Raw genomic sequence first — 17,916 nt, forward strand, 5'->3', positions numbered from 1 at the left:
TAGCCTCTTTTTTTATATATATATATTTATTGATTTTTTACAGAGAGGAAGGGAGAGAGATAGAGAGCTAGAAACGTCGATGAGAGAGAAACATCGACCAGCTGCCTCTTGCACACCCCCTACCGGGATGTGCCCGCAACCCAGGTACATGCCCTGGACCGGAATCGAACCTGGGACCCTTCAGTCCGCAGACCGACGCTCTATCCACTGAGCCAAACCAGCTTCGGCAACTTTTAGCCTCTTTTGTAATAATAAGAGGGATGTTTGCTGAGCTTCCTTCCCCAGGAGCAGGGATTCCCGCGACTCGGGCTGGGTCTGAGCTTGACACCGGCGCCCTGAGGAGCAGATGGCCGAGTCAGGCCCAGGTGGCTTTATCTCATTCTGCTCTAAGAATAGAGCGGTGGAGCCAGCAGGCAGGACAGCCACACCCGGGGGCCGCAGCGGTCCCATGGCACATCTGTGCCCGGCTGTAAATGGGGTGCTTACACACCTGGCGCACCACCTGTGGGTTAAGTCTGCAGGGAGCCGAAACCAGTTTGGCTCAGTGGATAGCGCATCGGCCTGCAGACTGAAAGGTCCCAGATTCGATTCCAGTCAAGGCTATGTACCTTGATTGCGGGCACATCCCCAGTAGGGGGTGTGCAGGAGGCAGATGATCAATGATTCTCTCTCATCGATGTTTCTAACTCTCTATCCCTCTCTATTCCTCTCTGTAAAAAATCAATAAAATATATATATATTTTTTTAATCAATAGAATATATATATTTTTTAAAAAGTCTGCAGGGATCCGCGGCTTCCATGTCCAGACCTCAGGGTGCCCCTCCCGGTGCCACCCGTCCTCCTTGGCACCCTCTTTCCCGTACTCTCCGAAGGCTCCCCATTCTCAGCATTTTCCAGTTTGCTTATCCGAGAAGTCTCATGACGTTTAAGCAAAACAGCACCTTCCCCAGCTTATCAGCGCTCAGGACCGTTTGTGTGCTGGGGTGCTGCCAGTCCCCGGGGTGCTGACGGCAGGCCGCCCGGGCGGGCCCCGTGGACACATCTGGATGTGACACGCCACCGCTGGGTGTGTCGCCTCGCTTTGACGCCTGTGCCCCTGCTCCCCAGGCCAGGATGAACGCCATGCTGGAGACGCCCGAGCTGCCGGCCGTGTTTGACGGGGTGAAGCTGGCCGCGGTGGCGGCCGTGCTGTACGTGATCGTCCGCTGCCTGAACCTCAAGAGCCCCACGGGCCCGCCCGACCTCTACTTCCAGGACTCGGGGCTGTCGCGCTTCCTGCTCAAGTCCTGCCCGCTTCTGACCAAAGAGTGAGTACATTTCTCGCCCGCCGTAGGCCAGCCTGCTGAGCTGTTCGGCTTGAGCGATGTTCAAAGAATCTATGTCTTCACAGGGCCACCATGTAAGACGCTGTTGTGGCTGATAAAATAGCCACCGTCTCCACAGAAGTCTGTGTTTTGTTTTTAATATAATTTTCTTGATTTTTTTTTTTCACAGAGGGGAAGAGAGTGGGATAGAGAGTTAGAAACACCGATGAGAGAGAATCATCCATCAGCTGCCTCCTGCACACCCCCCACCAGGGATGTGCCCACAGCCAAGGTACGTGCCCTTGACCGGAATCAAACCCGGGACCCTTCAGTCTGCAGGTCGGTGCTCTATCCACTGAGCCACACCGGCTAGGGCTTACCTCTTTTCTTGTTTTCCTTAAAAAAATGACCCACAGTCATTAAATTTAATGGTTCCCCTTTGCCTCAGAAGCAGTATGTCTTTTAATCCTCTTAACAACTTTGAGATCAGATTCCTTTTTCTTTCTTTTTTTTTCTTTTTCTTTTTTAAAAAAAATATATTTTTATTGATTTTTTATACAGAGAGGAAGGGAGAGAGATAGAGAGCCAGAAACATCGATGAGAGAGAGTCATCGATCAGCTGCCTCTTGCACACCCCCTACTGGGGATGTGCCCGCAACCAAGGTACATGCCCTTGACCGGAATCGAACCCGGGACCTCTCAGTCCCCAAGCCGACGCTCTATCCACTGAGCCAAACCGGTTTCGGCCAGATTCCTTTTTCCTTTCATACTTCAGGACAGGGAAACCGAGGCAGAGAGACGGAAAGAGGACCCAAGTTTGTGACTGGATTTGGTTTCCTTCCGATCCGTGGGGGCGGGGGGCAGAGGCTGTTCTCGGGGTGCAGGTGGGGGATGTGGGGGGGTCAGCCAGGGGCCGTCCTTAATGCACCGTTAGCAGGACCGGGAGGCCTTCCAATTTCCAAGTGACCCCCTTTCCGTTTCCCTCCCTCTGCTGGGAGCCACTGTCCTTCACGCTCTTTCCCGGTCTTGCGTTTCTGTCACGGCCTCCCATCTATTTGGAGCCGAGGACAGGAAGTCCCTCTGTGAGGGGTAAAAGCGTTTCTCCGGCGACTTTGAAGTCTCCTGTGTTTTTTTTTTTTTTCTAGAGGAAACCTGTCTGCACCCTGCACCAGCCATTGCCTGGGCTGCAAAGTGCAGCTAGCTGCCCTTGATGGTGTGGCTCAGTGGGTAGAGCACCAGCCTGGGGACTTGAAGGGTCCCGGGTTCGATTGCAGTCAAGGGCTCATGCCCGGGTTGCAGGCTCGATCTCCAATAAGGGGCGTGCAGGAGGCAGCCAGTCAGTGCTTCTCTCTCATCATCGATATTTCTCTCTCTCTCTCTCCCTCTTCCTTCCTCTCTGAAATCAATAAAAATATATTTTTTTTAAAAAAGAAAGTACAGCCAAAACCGGTTTGGCTCAGTGGATGGAGCGTCGGACTTCGGACTGAAGGGTCCCGGGTTCGATTCCGGTCAAGGGCACATACCTTGGTTGCGGGCACATCCCCTACCGGGGAAAAGAAAGTACAGCTAGCTGATTTACAACAGGCAGACGGCGTTACTCAGTAACCCTGACCAAAGCGGCCCGTGGTTATGACTTACATGCGGAATCAAAACATTTTCGCTTGCTGTTCTGGAATAAAATACAAAAAGTTGATGAAAGGTGAGCAGTGAAAACAGGAGAAAAGGGATCTTTTTTCCCCCGTCAGCATTCCAGTCCGGTTTTTTTTTTCTTTTGTTTTGTTTTGGTTTTGGTTTTAAATACCGGTATTATTTTATTGATTTTTTACAGAGAGGAAGAGAGGGATAGAGAGTTAGAAACATCGATGAGAGAGAGTCATCGACCAGCTGCCTCTTGCACACCCCCCGCTGGGGATGTGCCCGCAACCAAGGTACATGCCCTTGCCCGGAATCGAACCTGGGACCCTTCAGTCCGCAGGCCAATGCTCTATCCACTGAGCCACACCGGTTTTGGCCCAGTCCGTTTTTAAACCTGCCTTAGGGTAACCTGTCCTTTGCCTGGAGGAAAACCCTGCTGAGGTGGGGCCGCGTGTTTCTTGTTCACTTAGCAACAGATCAATATTTGCCTAGTGATTCATTTCTCCTCCTCGCGATGTGTTTGCTCTCAGCGAAAACCTCAGGCTGAAAGCTCAGGTCAGAATTTGGAGAAAATGCCGGTGACGATACAAATCTCCATTTATTTATTTTTTTCTGAGTAAAACATTGAATGCACATTCATTGTTTTGAGCTGTCACTGACATGTATGTAGTAAAAGGCACAGACCTGCTGAAGCCTGTTTGGCTCAGTGGGTAGAACGTCGGCCTGCAGACTGAAAGGTCCCGGGTTCGATTCCGGTCAAGGGCATGGACTTCGGTTGCGGGCCCATCCCCAGTAGGGGGTGTGCAGGAGGCAGCTGGTCGATGACTCTCTCTCATCGATGTTTCTAACTCTCTATCCCTCTCTCTTTCTCTCTGTAAAAAATCAATAAAATATATATTTTTTAAAAACCATCTTCATACACCCCCTTCTGGTCAGATGGCCACCCCCAGGCCCCTCCCCCCTTATGTAGAATTTGGGGAGCCAGTGCAGTTTATTTATAGTGAGCTAAAGTTGAAAAGGATTTCATTATCTCGGGCTTAAATTCCTCCTAATTCCCTTTTGCTCACGGACACATTCCAGATCAGATTTAGAGCCTTTTTCCCCCTTGGCTGAACACTATAGCTTTGTCCTTTTTATAGGATGAACTCGTAATTGCCTAGCGTCTTAATACCATCGACCTGACTCGGCCTGTTTTAAGAACTGTGCAAATATTCCCGTAGATGCGTGCGGTAAGCTGTTAACCGCCGGTAAGCGGATCTGTGAGACCTGATGCTCGTGTTTTAGGCACCAGACCTGCAGGGCACATTTACCCCGGAAACTCTCATTGTAAGAGAGAGTTCTCGAAACATGAAAGACTCAAACATCATCTTCATCGAGAGCAAGGATAGATGGTTAGCATCGGTGAGGTCCCTTTCTCATCTTGAAATTGCTGTGTTTCTTCTTTTTTCTTTTTTTTAAATATATTTTATTGATTTTTCACAGAGAGGAAGAGAGAGAGAGAGAGAGAGTTAGAAACATCGATGAGAGAGAATCATTGATCAGCTGCCTCTTGCACACCCCCTACTGGGGATGTGCCCGCAACCAAGGTACATGTCCTTGCCCAGAATCGAACCCGGGACCTTTCAGTCCACAGGCCGACGCTCTATCCACTGAGCCAAACCGGTCCCGGCTTGAAATTGCTTGTGTTTCTGATGAAATAGCCCAAATCCAAACTGTCAAGGGGCAGAGGTTGAGTTGCTAAACTGTTATTGATACATCCTTGACCCATTGATTTTTTCCCATGACCCTTTGAGATGCCATCCCTGTTACCGCCCAAGTGACCTAGCTCAGTGGTCGGCAAACTCATGAGTCCACGGAGCCAAATATCAACAGCACAACGATTGACATTTCTTTGGAGAGCCACACTTTTTTAACTTAAACTTCTTTTGATGCCACTTCTTCAACATAGACTCGCCCAGGCCGGGGCATTTTGTGAGAGAGCCACCCTCAAGGGGCCGAGGAGCCACCTGTGGCTCGCGAGCCGCAGTTTGCCGACCACGGGCCTAGCCTGCCTGCCCTCTCCCCAGGTCCGTGTGCTCCCGGGAGCTCTCCATCTGCCTCGGGCAGCCGCCTGCCAAGCCGTGTCACCCCGTGCCCTGTCACCGTGAGCCACGGGAATGAGTCAGCCCTGGTGGCAGCTTATGACACACACACACACACACACACACACACACACACCCCGAGGCCCCTCCCTGTGCCAGCATCTAATCATAGAGTCTGGGCTGCAGGTCAGCGTGGGCACATGGCGTCAAGCCAGACAGACAGCTTAGCTTCCGAGGTGGCTATTAAGAGCGTCTATGATGCAGAGCAGGTGGGGCGGCCCTCCTGGAGGTCATGGTTCATCCAGAACCCTCTGTGGCCTTCCAGTTAGGGAGAGGCCATGCAAAGCAGCAGCTGATATATTTTTCCATTTTTAAAAATGGAAATTATTGATTTTTTACAGAGAGGAAGAGAGAGAGAGACAGAGTTAGAAACATCGATGAGAGAGAATCATCGACCAGCTGCCTCCTGTACACTCCCCTACTGGGGATGTGCCCCCAACCAAGGTACGTGCCCTTGACCGGAATCGAACCCGGGACCTTTCAGTCCACAGGCCGATGCTCTATCCACTGAGCCACACCGGTTTCGGCTATTTTTCCATTTTTTTCACTGGCTGCTGATGCCATTGCCACAGCCAGCCCGCCTCTCTGGTGACATGTACCAATGTCTGCTGCCGGCAAGACCCCGGCCTGGTGTTTTCAGCCTGGTCATCAAGGCTCGACCAGTAATTCCTCGTTAACAGGAAGTCAGAAACTGCATATACGTTCTGCATGGTGAGATCTGCCGCATCATAGCAGTGCGGACTTCTCCTTGTTTGTTAATGTTTACCTTCTCTATTATTCACCGTCTTCCGCTGTGCGTTTGGAGGCTGGTGTGTAGGTTTGATTTGACTCCTGGATCTGCACTTGGTATTTCGTTAAAGTATTCTCAGTGAGCCGAAACCAGTTTGGCTCAGTGGGTAGAGCGTCGGCCTGCAGACTGAAAGGTCCCGGGTTCGATTCCGGTCAAGGGCATGTACCTTGGTTGCGGGCACATCCCCAGTAGGGAGTGTGCAGGAGGCAGCTGATCAATGATTCTCTCTCATCGATGTTTCTTTCTTTTTTTTCTTTTTTTTAATATATTTTATTGATATTTTACAGAGAGGAAGAGAGAGGGATAGAGAGTTAGAAACATTGATGAGAGAGAATCATTGATCAGCTGCCTCCTGCACACCCCGTACCGGGGATGTGCTCACAACCAAGGTACATGCCCTTGACCGGAATCGAACCCGGGACCTTTCAGTCCGCAGGCTGACCCACTATCCACTGAGCCAAACCCGTCTCGGCTCTCATCGATGTTTCTAACTCTCTATCCTTCTCTCTTCCTCTCTGTAAAAAATCGATAAAATTTTTAAAAAGAATTAAAAAAAGAATAAAATAAAATAAAATGCACAAGAAGCACTCTTTAAAAAAAAAAGTATTCTCAGTAAAAAATAAATATGTATGCCTGTAAGCCAGCCCCTTCATATTCAGTAACCTGTTCTTCTGGGTTGTCGACTGTCTGTATGCCACACTCAGTCTCACACACATACACACACACACACACACTCACACACAAACTCACACACACACTCACACACACACTCACACACACACACTCACACACACACTCACACACACTCACACACACACACACATTCTCACACACACACACAGTCACACACACACACTCACACAGACACACACACACTCACTCACACACACTCACACACTCACTCACACACTCACACACACACACTCACACACACTCACACACACTCACACACACACACACACACTCCTTTCATATCTTCTTCCTCCTTCTCTGTCCATCCCATTCCCATGTCCCTCACGGCCTCCTGACACCCTCGCTCCTCCAGCATTTTCTCTCGCCCCTCGTCTGCCCCCTTGGCTCTTGCAAGGGGCTGGAACCGTATCTCCCCACCTGTCCATCTGTCATCACCCCGGACTGTACTCTGAGAGGCTTACGGACAGACTGCTTACATTCTCTGCATGCGCTGTGGCCGGGCGCTGCTGCCCGCGGGCAGTGCCCTCTCGTGTGGGTAGATGCTCTAGGTCAGAATGAGTAAGCTGAGGGACAGGGGAGGGTGGGGAAGGGGAGAGGGTGGGCGCTGAGGTCACCAGCAGGCAGCGGAGGATAATGGAATGGCCCTGGGCTTGTAGGAATGGGCTGAGTCACAGATCGCTGAGCTGTTGAGAGAAGAATGGGGTCATTGACAGAAACAGGGAAGTCAGATGAGGAAGCTGTTTTCTCAGGGAACGTTGTGTGGTTTGGGGCCCCCTGTGGGAGGGGCAGGGGGGCAGGAACAAAAGGGGCAGCAGAACGTAGGTGTGAGCCCAAGGCCAGACTGTACGGAGAGGAAGGGAGAGGAAGGCGGGTAGGGATCTGGGGCAGGTGGGAGGGGAGGGAGAGCCAGCCAATCCACCAGAGACGGGCAGTAAGAAAGGGTAGGAGGCCGAAACCGGTGTGGCTCAGTGGATAGCGTCGACCTGCGGACTGAAGGGTCCTGGGTTTGATTCCGGTCAGGGGCATGTACCTTGGTTGCGGGCACATCCCCAGTCGGGGGTGTGCAGGAGGTGGCTGGTCGATGTTTCTCTCTCATTAATGTTTCTAGCTCTCTGTAAAAAAATAAAAATTATATATATATATATATATATATATATATATATATATATATATAATTTTATTGATTTTTTACAGAGAGGAAGGGAGAGGGACAGAGAGCTAGAAACATTAATGAGAGAGAAACATCGACCCTCTCCTGGGCCTCGTTCTCTTCGGGGACACGCTCAGTGGGATTTTTATTAACACTCTGGCCTGATCAGAGGGATAATCAAGTGTGAGTATTCTCATCCATTACCCCCAGATGGAAACTCCTGCAGAAAAACCTCACTCACATCAAAAAAGCTGGTTACAGCTGTACAAACACATGTAAAATCAAAGAAATGTGTTTGGGGTTTTTTGTTTGTTTAATGTAGTACATGAATATCACCAAAGAGAAGTTCCGGCAAATTCCATTATCAACTTGGCTAAACAGAATTTAATAGAACATTCTAGCCGTTGATCAGACAGGAAAAAGAAAAAAAAAACAGGCAGAAAAATGTTCATTATTTTGCCCTAGCCCCGTGGTCGGCAAACTGCGGCTCGAGAGCCACATGCGGCTCTCTGGCCCCTGGAGTGTGGCTCTTCCACAAAATACCACGGCCTGGGCGAGTCTATTTTGAAGAAGTGGCGTTAGAAGAAGTTTAAGTTTAAAATTTTTGGCTCTCCAAAGAAATTTCAATCGTTGTCCTGTTGATATTTGGCTCTGTTGACTAATGAGTTTGCCGACCACTGCCCTAGCCGGTTTGACTCAGTGGATAGAGCGTTGCCCTGTGGACTGAAGGGTCCCGGGTTCGATTCCAGTAAAGGGCACGTACCTCGGTTGCAGCCTCCTCTGGCCCATTCCTGGTCAGGGCATGTGCAGGAGGCAACCAATGTACGCGTTTCTCTCACATCGATGTTTCTCTCTGACTTCCCTCTTCCACTCTCTAAAAATCAATGAATAAATAGCCTTGGGTGAGGATAAAAAAAAAAAAAAAAAAGTGTTCATTATTTTGACTTCTAGTTAAAACGTCTTGAGCATTGCCAAAACCAGTTTGGCTCAGTGGATGGAGCGTCGGCCTGCGGACTGAAGGGTCCCGGGTTCGATTCCGGTCAAGGGCATGTGCCTTGGTTGCGGGCACATCCCCAGTAGGGGGTGTACAGGAGGCAGCTGATCGATGATTCTTTCTCATCGATGTTTCTAACTCTCTATCACCCTCTCTTTCTATCTGAAAAAAAAAAAAAAAAAAAAAATCAATAAAGTATATTTCTTACAAAACAAACAAACAAAAAATCCGTCTTGAGCATGACACAGAAAGAGAAAGCTCTGGACAGAACTCAGAGACCTGACCTTGAATCCGGTCTTTGTGAGACCAGGCAGGTCAAGGCTCAGTTTTCCTCATCTGTAAAATGGGTGTGATTTCATCGCTCAGAGTCATTGTAGAGCCTAAATGAAGGCCCTGACTAGCCCAGTCCTCCACTCGGAGATGAGTGCTCAGAAATGGCCTCTTTCTCTGAGATCTAATTCTGGGTTCCCCAACTATATTGTGGTTTGATCTACAGCCAAGGGACCCGAGTCCCCCCCCAGGGAGAATTAGTCACCCACCGATTTAGGCCAAAGAAGAGCATGAGTCACCTTTGTTTTTTCAACTCTCCCTAAACCAGCCCAGCAACCATCTGTCCTTGCTCATGTGAACGCGTTTGTGTGTGTATGGTGGGAGGGGGGTGTCTAGATTCTCCCTTGCTGTCTGTCCCAGGGGCAGTTCTGTTAGCACAGCCAGGTGCTGATTACAAACAGGGTCAGGCCGAAACCGGTGTGGCTCAGTGGATAGAGCATCGGTCTGCGGACTGAAAGGTCCCCAGGTTCGATTCCGGTCAAGGGCATGTACCTTGGTTGCGTGCACATCCCCGGTAGGGGGTGTGCAAGAGGCAGCTGGTCGATGTCTCTCTGTCATCAATGTTTCTAGCTCTGTATCCCTCTCCCTTCCTCTCTGTGGAAAATCAATAAAATATATATTTTTAAAAATAGGTTCAGAAGACAAGGGCAGGCTGGCCTCTGCATTGTGCTGTGGTCTAGCTGCTTTCTTAGTGACCAGCATTGACTAACCACTGGTCCCAGTACACTGTGACAGAACCCCATACGGTTAGTAAACTAGGAGAATCGCCTCCGCTTTCAGAGAATTAGCGATAAACAAGCCCAGATGCTAACTCTAAGAATAGCTAAAAGACAACAAACACACACATATACACACACACATACACACACACACACACGTGCACACACACACGTGAAGTACATGCAAATTAGTGTAGTAAAAACAGCATTGAGCCCTAACCGGTTTGGCTCAGTGGATAGAGCATCAGTCTGCGGACTGAAAGGTCCCAGGTTCGATTCCGGGCAAGGGCATGTACCTTGGTTGCGGGCACATCCCCAGTGGGGGGTGTGCAAGAGGCAGCTGATCGATGTTTCTCTCTCATCAATTGATATTTGGCTCTATTGACTAATGAGTTTGCCGACCTCTGCTCTAGGCCCACTCCTTATCACCTCAGGGAATGAGTCCCGGCCTCGGCAGCGTGGTGCCAGGCCCGGGAGGTACCAGAAGCCGCCAGGCCTCCAGCCTGAGAAAGGCCAGGCCCAGATCTGACCGCATTCCTCCCACCGCACTCTGCCAGCCCAAACCGGCCGCGGGCAGCCTGCACTCCTGCAGGGGGCGGAGGCCGCTGGTCCCGTGGGGACAAAGGGCTTGTGGGGACAGGAATAGGTGGGTCTTGGCAGCTGTACCAAGCAGGTAGTTAGAGTAAAGCATTTCTTCCATGGACCTTTTCAGTGGCATCTCTTTATTTTTTTTTAAATATATTTTATTGATTTTTTACAGAGAGGAAGGGAGAGGGATAAAGAGTTAGAAACATTGATGAGAGAGAAACATCGATCAGCTGCCTCCTACACACCCCCTACTAGGGATGTGCCCGCAACCAAGGTACATGCCCTTGACCGGAATCGAACCCGGGACCTTTCAGTCCGCAGGCCGACGCTCAAACTGCTTCCGGCTTCAGTGGCATCTCTTAAGAGCTTGTGTGTTTTTATACGTTTCTAAGCTGGTCATGGTTTGGGCCCATATTTCTCCTCCCTTAACTAAACCAGGTGGCCGGGCACCGATTCTGGTTTTTTGTTTTGCAACTTTTTTGGTACGTGGATGCGTTACATAAGCAGTAAAAGCACACCAAAAAGCCCCAGCGCAGCGAATACTGTCCACAGTTTCAATTTTGTAAGCCCCGGTGTGTGATTGGGATGTCAATTAAAAAGCAGTGTTTGATCAGTAGGTGGTAATTGTCATAAAATTAAAGGTTGTTTAATTTCCACTGTGCACCGATGAACTGAGGTCTCAGGGGATCTCAAGGCAGTTGTTTAGACACACACACATACATACACACACACACACACACACACACGCACGCACGCACGCACGCACGCATGCACGCGCACCTGTACATATCCTCAATTTTATCTCAGACTGAATTTTATTTACTGAAAGAACACAGTAACCAGACTCCAGTCATGCTACAGCCGAATTCCCATTGTTAGGGTGCATATTATTTTGTCAGTATATCTTCGTATTTTCAGATTTACTACTGGGGATGTGCCCGCAACCAAGGTACATGCACCTGACCGGAATCGAACCCGGGACCCTGGAGTCCACAGGCTGATGCTCTATCCACTGAGCCACACGGGTTTCGGCCAGAACTCTAGTTTATATAGAACATAAACCCTGGCCGGCCATCACGCTCTTGCTGCAGGAGAGAAACCAATAGCCATTTCAGTCAACGGGGATCCTCTTGCACTGTGGTTGTGAAATGTAGTAAACATTTCCTAAAAGCAACCTGGAGTGTCTCGTTTCCCCAGTAATTAGCTTGTGGGTTTTGTGCTTTCTACCCAAGGACCAGTCACTCCCAAGTTTTCACAAAGGACGCTTGTTAAGGTGGCGTCATGCCTTGCGTAGGCTGACCAGCCTTTATCCTTCAACAGTTCAACAAATATTTACATTGCTCAGCCCTTCCAGCACATTCTGTGGGGCCTACAATGCCCTCCCAGCCCCGACACACACGCCCAACGCACTCACAGGCTCTCAGAAGAGTTTGCAGCCCTTCCCAGGGTAACGGAGCAGGTCTGGCGAAAGGAGTAGCCACTACAGTCGTGTAGGGGAAGGGGAAGAAGTGAGAATTAGCAGAAACCGGTGTGGCTCAGTGGGTAGAGTATCAGCCTGCAGACTCGAGGGTCCTGGGTTCAATTCTGGTCAAGGGCATGTTCCTTGGTTGCAGGCAAACCCAGTGGGGGGTGTGCAGGAGGCAGCTGATCGATGTTCCTCTCTCATCGATGTTTCTAACTTTCTATCCCTCTCCCTTCCTCTCTGTAAAAAATCAATAAAATATGTTTAAAAAAAAAAAAGTGAGCATTAGTGAGTGTCGGCTCTTTGCTACTGCTTTATGTATATTCACTCATTTGACGAGGCTACCCTGTCATGTAGCATTTGTTTATAATGTATTGCTTTCTTTTTATTCTACGTTATGGAAATAACCTGTGTTGAATTCCTGAACACCCTAAATTTGAAATCCTGTCCAGATAAGCACGCCCTGGCTAATTGCTGAAGCTAATCTGATACAGGATGTATTAGTAAATGGGGGAAGGGCCGAAACCGGTTTGGCTCAGTGGTAGAGCGTCGGCTTGGGGACTGAAGGGTCCCGGGTTCAATTCCGGTCAGGGGCATGTACATTGGTTGTGGGCACATCCCCAGTAGGGGGTGGGCAAGAGGCAGCTGGTTGATGTTTCTCTCTCATCGACGATTCTAGCTCTCTATCTCTCTCCCTTCCTCTCTGTAAAAAATCAATAAAATTAAATTAAAAATCTCATTTATGTTTAGTGTACAGAATTTGTCAGGAAACATCTTAAATAGCTTTAAAGACTTTTGCACAAAGGTTTTTGAGAGCGTTTTTTGAGGAATGGGGAGAACACTGACATCTCGTCTCCTTCTTTCTTAGATACATCCCGCCACTGATCTGGGGGAAAAGCGGACACATCCAAACAGCTCTGTACGGGAAGATGGGCAGGGTGAGGTCACCACACCCGTACGGGCACCGGAAGTTCATCACCATGTCCGATGGCGCCACTTCAACCTTCGACCTCTTTGAGCCCATGGCTGAGCATTGTGTTGGAGGTGAGCGAGTATAAGTCGTACGATTGGGCCATCCCTCGGAGAAGGAGCACTAGTCAGTGAGGGAGCACCGTGTGCACAGTATCCAGGGCCCGGTCAGAAATCTGCTGAGATACGTCACATAGGAGCACCTGACAAGGCTTAGGTCCGCCTGGGGCCGGTCACCACGTACAGCCCACGGGCGTTGTCAAATGCAATTTCTAATCCTCTTGAGAGAGACAGAAGCTTCATGCAAAGGGTTGAGGGAGAACTCGGAGCCCAGGCTCCCCAGGACCAGGCCTCTAGCTTGATGACAGCAGCAGAAGCCGGGCTTTATATATCCTATGTAATAAAAAGCCTAATAATGCTAATTGTCCATTCAACCAATCAAAGTGTAATATGCTAATGATATGCTAAGGCCACTCAAACTGCTCACTGTGATGTGCAGATGCTCAATGCAGGAGCCAGACTCAAGGCTGGAGAGCACAGAGGTGGTGGCGGGCCTAAGCCGTCAGTCGGACATCCCCTGTGGGCTCCCGGACTGCGAAAGGGCACAGGCCGGGCCCAGGGGCTCCCCACCCACACACCCAGTGCACGAATTTTGTGCACCGGGCCTCTAGTACTATCACATCATTTGACCCTCACCAGGTGGGGGCCTTATTGTCCCTACGTTACTGATGACGGAGCTGAAGCTTAGGGATGCAGTGTAGGCTGGTTGTGTTGATTGTATAGCAGCCGATAAAGGCTCTTAGGTGCCCTCTTAGGTTTCCATGCACAAAAAGACACATTAAGGTCTATGTATCGGGCAGGGGGCTGGAATGCCTGTTTCTCACTGACTCCTCTTATTCCTAGTGCTCTGTCCCGCCTGCACCATGAATACTCACAAAATGTTTCACAAATGAAAGCTTAGAGGAAGTGGAGTTAGATGGCAGCCCCATCTGAATGCCATTCCGACCGGAAGAGAACAGTCTTTTGAATTCCGTAGTGTGCCGAGGCACCCAGTTTTGTTTTATAAAAGCTCGGTCAATATTTATGGGTGGCCTGGCAGGCGTGGCTCAGGGGTTGAGCGTGAACCTATGAACCAGGAGGTCACGGTTCGATTCCCCGTCAAGGGCACACGCCCGGGTTGTGAGCTCGATCCCCAGTAGGGGGCGTGCAGGAGGCAGCCGATCCATGATTCTCATCATGGATGTTTCTCTTTCTTTCTCCCTTCCTTTCTGAAAACAATAAAAATATATATTTTTTTAAATTTATGGGTGGATTAAACATACTCTAACTCTCAGTTACTTAAAGGAAAAGAACTGCTGAGTCGAAACCAGTTTGGCTCAGCGGTAGAGCTTCGGTCTGCGGACTGAAGGGTCCCAGGTTCGATTCCGGTCAAGGGCATGTACCTTGGTTGCGGGCACATCCCCGGTGGTGGGGGGTGCAGGAGGCAGCTGGTTGATGTTTCTCATCAACGTTTCTGGCTCTCTATCTCTCTCCCTTCCTCTCTGTAAAAAATCAATAAAATATATTTTAAATAGAAAAAAAAAAAAGAACTGTTGAGTAGCTAGTGACGAAGGGTTACTTTATGTTCCCTCTGTCTGAAATGCTTGTCACCTGACTATCACGTGACTGCCTCCTTTTGTCATCAGCTCTCAGCTCCGATGGCCCCTCCTCAGAGGCACAGTACCCCCCCTCCCCCGCTCCTAATAAGTGTTTCCTTAGCATAGGGGTGTCGAACTCAATCAGAGAAGGGGCCAAAATCTAAAATCCAGCCTAAATCGCGGGCCGAATGGTTTACTGAACAGTCATAAAGTGACAATGTCATAAACTGACAGCGGAGTGCAGTGATGACAGCGCGGTGCGGGCCACATTGCAAGGCCTGGCGGGCTGGATTTGGCCCGCGGGCCTTGTGTTTGACACATGTGCCTTAGCAGGAAATCCATCACGGCTCCCGGTTCTGTGCTTGAGGGTACCTGCCACACTCTAAACTTATCTGTGTGCTTGTTGAGTATCTGTCTGCTGGAATGGGAGACTCTCCAGAGTCCAGACGGCAGATTCCCAATAGACAGTCCCGGAAAGAATGAATAAACGATAGTCGAGGAGTTCACCTCGTGTTTATAAGTCTCCTAGCTGATCTTTCAAATATTTATGTCTCCGCCGTGCCCCGTTACACATCCCTAGTGGGGGGTGTGCAGGACGCAGCTGGTCGATGTTTCTCTCTCATCGATGTTTCTAACTCTCTATCCTTCTCCCTTCCTCTCTGTAAAAAAAAAAAAAATCAATAAAATATATATATTTTTTATTTTTTTAAAATATATTTTATTGATTTTTCACAGAGAGGAAGAGAGAGGGATAGAGAGTTAGAAACATCGACAAGAGAGAATCATCAATCAGCTGCCTCTTGCACACCCCCTACTGGGGATGTGCCCGCAACCAAGGTACATGCCCTTGCCCGGAATCGAACCCGGGACCTTTCAGTCCGCAGGCCGACGCTCTATCCACTGAGCCAAACCGGTCCCGGCAAAATATATATATATATTTTTAAAAAGGTGAGAGGCAGCTCCAGCTAGAGGGGACAGATATTATTTCCCAGAGAATTGAAGAAAATGTTGAAGGATGTATGTTCAAGTTCCTCCTGCTGTTTCCTAAGCCAGTACGTTTCACCATGTCCTGATTTATTGTGATGCTCATTATTTATGGATATATCTGGGATCTCTTTCGCTCCCCTCAGATGACATCACCATGGTCATCTGTCCCGGGATTGCCAACCACAGCGAGAAGCAGTACATCCGGACCTTTGTGGACTATGCCCAGAAAAATGGCTACCGCTGCGCCGTGCTCAACCACCTGGGCGCCCTGCCCAACATCGAGCTCACCTCGCCACGCATGTTCACCTACGGTAAGCGGGGGGCACAGCCGCGAGGGGTCCCCCGGTCCCTGTCCCCCCTGCGAGGGCGCTGTGACTCCCACCTGCCTCTCCTCGGTTTAGAATTTGTGCCAGTCCTCAAGAGACGGTGGGGCAGCCGAAGCTGGTGTGGCTCAGTGGTTAGAGCGTCGGCCTGTGGACTGAAAGGTCCCAGGTTCGATTCCCGGTCAAGGGCATGGACCTTGGTTGCAGACACATTCCCAGTAGGGGGTGTGCAGGAGGCAGCTGATCGATGATTCTCTCTCATCGATGTTTCTAACACTCTACCCCTCTCTCTTCCTCTCTGTAAAAATATCAATAAAATATAAAAATAAAAATAAAAAAGAGAGACAGTGGGACACACAGACAGGCCCTGTAACCACCCCATGTCACAGGGGCAGAAACAGAAGCTCACAGGGGAACTCGGCTTTTGTTTCTGCACAGAATGTCATGATTAATTTTAAAAAATATATTTTTATTGACTTCAGAGAGGAAGGGAGAGGGAGAGAGAAATAGAAACATCAATGATGAGAGAGAATCGTCGATTGGCTGCCTTCTTACTGGGGATCAAGCCCACAACCCGGATATGTGCCCTTGACTGGAATCGAACCCTGGACCCTTCAGTCCACAGGCCGATGCTCTACCCACTGAGCCACACCAGCTAGGGCCTAATCTCTTCTTTAAAAGACACCAGTCATACTGGGCGAGGGTCCACCCTGACAACCCCATTTAAACTTCATCACCTTAAAAGCCCTTTCTCCAATGCGTTCCCATTCTGAGGTCTTGGTGTGCTCTCACTCCACATGATTCAGACGCCCCTCTTACCCAGCTAACATTGGTGGCACACCCATGTGCCAGGCCCCGGCCTGGTGTGCGGGACACAGCCATGACTCAAAGTCTCCAGCCACAAGGAACCACCCGTCTCCATGTCCGAGCACCGGAACCTCCTTAGTCATGCTAGTGGCATTGGAAATAGTGGCTTCGGCTGCAGACTGAAAAGTCCCGGGTTCGATTCCGGTCAAGGGCATGTACCTTGGCTGCGGGCACATCCCCAGAAGGGGGTGTGCAAGAGGCAGCTGATTGATGTTTCTCTCGCATCGATGTTTCTAACTCTCTATCCCTCTCTCTTCCTCTCTGTGAAAAATCAATAAAATATATTTAAAAGAAAAAGAAATAGCCGAGACCGGTGTGGCTCAGTGGATAGAGCGTCGGCCTGCGGACTGAAAGGTCCCGGGTTCGATTCCGGTCAAGGGCATGTACCTTGGCTGCGGGCACATCCCCAGAAGGGGGTGTGCAAGAGGCAGCTGATTGATGTTTCTCTCGCATCGATGTTTCTAACTATCTATCCCTCTCTCTTCCTCTCTGTACAAAATCAATAAAATATATTTAAAAAAAGAAAAAGAAATAGTGGCTTTTGGCAGCCTTACGTTCGCCTTTGTGTAGGGGGAGCTTGAAAACACAGGACATTCCTGTCCCCAGCAGGTGGCCCCTCCGAGGTGTCCCTGTTACCCTCATCTCGCTGGGGCCAGGTTAGTGTCTCGTATTTCATCGCGGCTCTTAAGAAGCTGCAGCAAGATTAGAGACCCAAAGCTTGTTACTGGTGCTAATTCCGCAGGGATTAGATACCCAGGACCTCATTAAAACCCTCCTGGTATTAACAAACAGATTGCCCAGGCTCTTAGTGACCCGGCCCGGGGAGGGGCCCGCAGACACGGCGGCTTTGGTGACTGGCGTCAGGCGGAGATCCCGGGAGGACCCTGATCCTCCCCCAGAAGGCCGGCCGGGCCTGGCGCTGGGCAGACACCACGTCCTTCCTTGCCTGTCGCTGGCCGGGGAGAGAGGCAGCGCTTTGCAGAACACTGGCAGCTTGTCCTGCATCAGGCAGGCTGGCCCTCCATCCAGACCACACCATTTGCATTTAATTACACCGCGCCTCCCAAAGCGCCAGGCCAATTAGCCGTAATCGCTCCTCAGCAGCGTGGCAGACCTGGGGCTGGTACCCGCCCCAGTGCCATCCGGACAGCTGCTCGAGGTCTCAAATAATTAGTCTCAGACCCGAGGAAAGGAGGATGTGTCTGAAAGGAATCAGGTGGCGAGAAAGCAAACTTTAATTTAAAAATTTATTTTAAGCCAAAACCGGTGTGGCTCAGCGGTTAGAGCATCGGCCTGCAGACTGAAGGGTCCCGGGTTTGATTCCGG

General features: G+C 49.9%; 1 protein-coding gene across 2 annotated transcripts in view; it reads left to right on the forward strand.

Moving 5' to 3' along the window:
- The window catches only part of ABHD2 (abhydrolase domain containing 2, acylglycerol lipase), a 54,847-nt gene that overhangs the window by 20,693 nt on the left and 16,238 nt on the right, over positions 1-17,916 (forward strand). Inside the window, exons 3-5 of one of the 2 annotated variants that reach the window (XM_084869233.1) lie at positions 1,109-1,308; positions 12,676-12,851; positions 15,544-15,711. In XM_084869233.1, coding sequence (XP_084725359.1) covers positions 1,115-1,308; positions 12,676-12,851; positions 15,544-15,711 — 538 coding nt within the window. In that variant the 5' untranslated portion in view covers positions 1,109-1,114. The remainder of the gene's footprint in view (positions 1-1,108; positions 1,309-12,675; positions 12,852-15,543; positions 15,712-17,916) is intronic. The other variant, XM_084869234.1, reaches the window with a different exon arrangement.

This window comes from Pipistrellus hanaki (genome assembly GCF_964339955.1).
Source record: "Pipistrellus hanaki genome assembly, chromosome: 21".
NCBI classification, from domain to species: domain Eukaryota; kingdom Metazoa; phylum Chordata; class Mammalia; order Chiroptera; family Vespertilionidae; genus Pipistrellus; species Pipistrellus hanaki.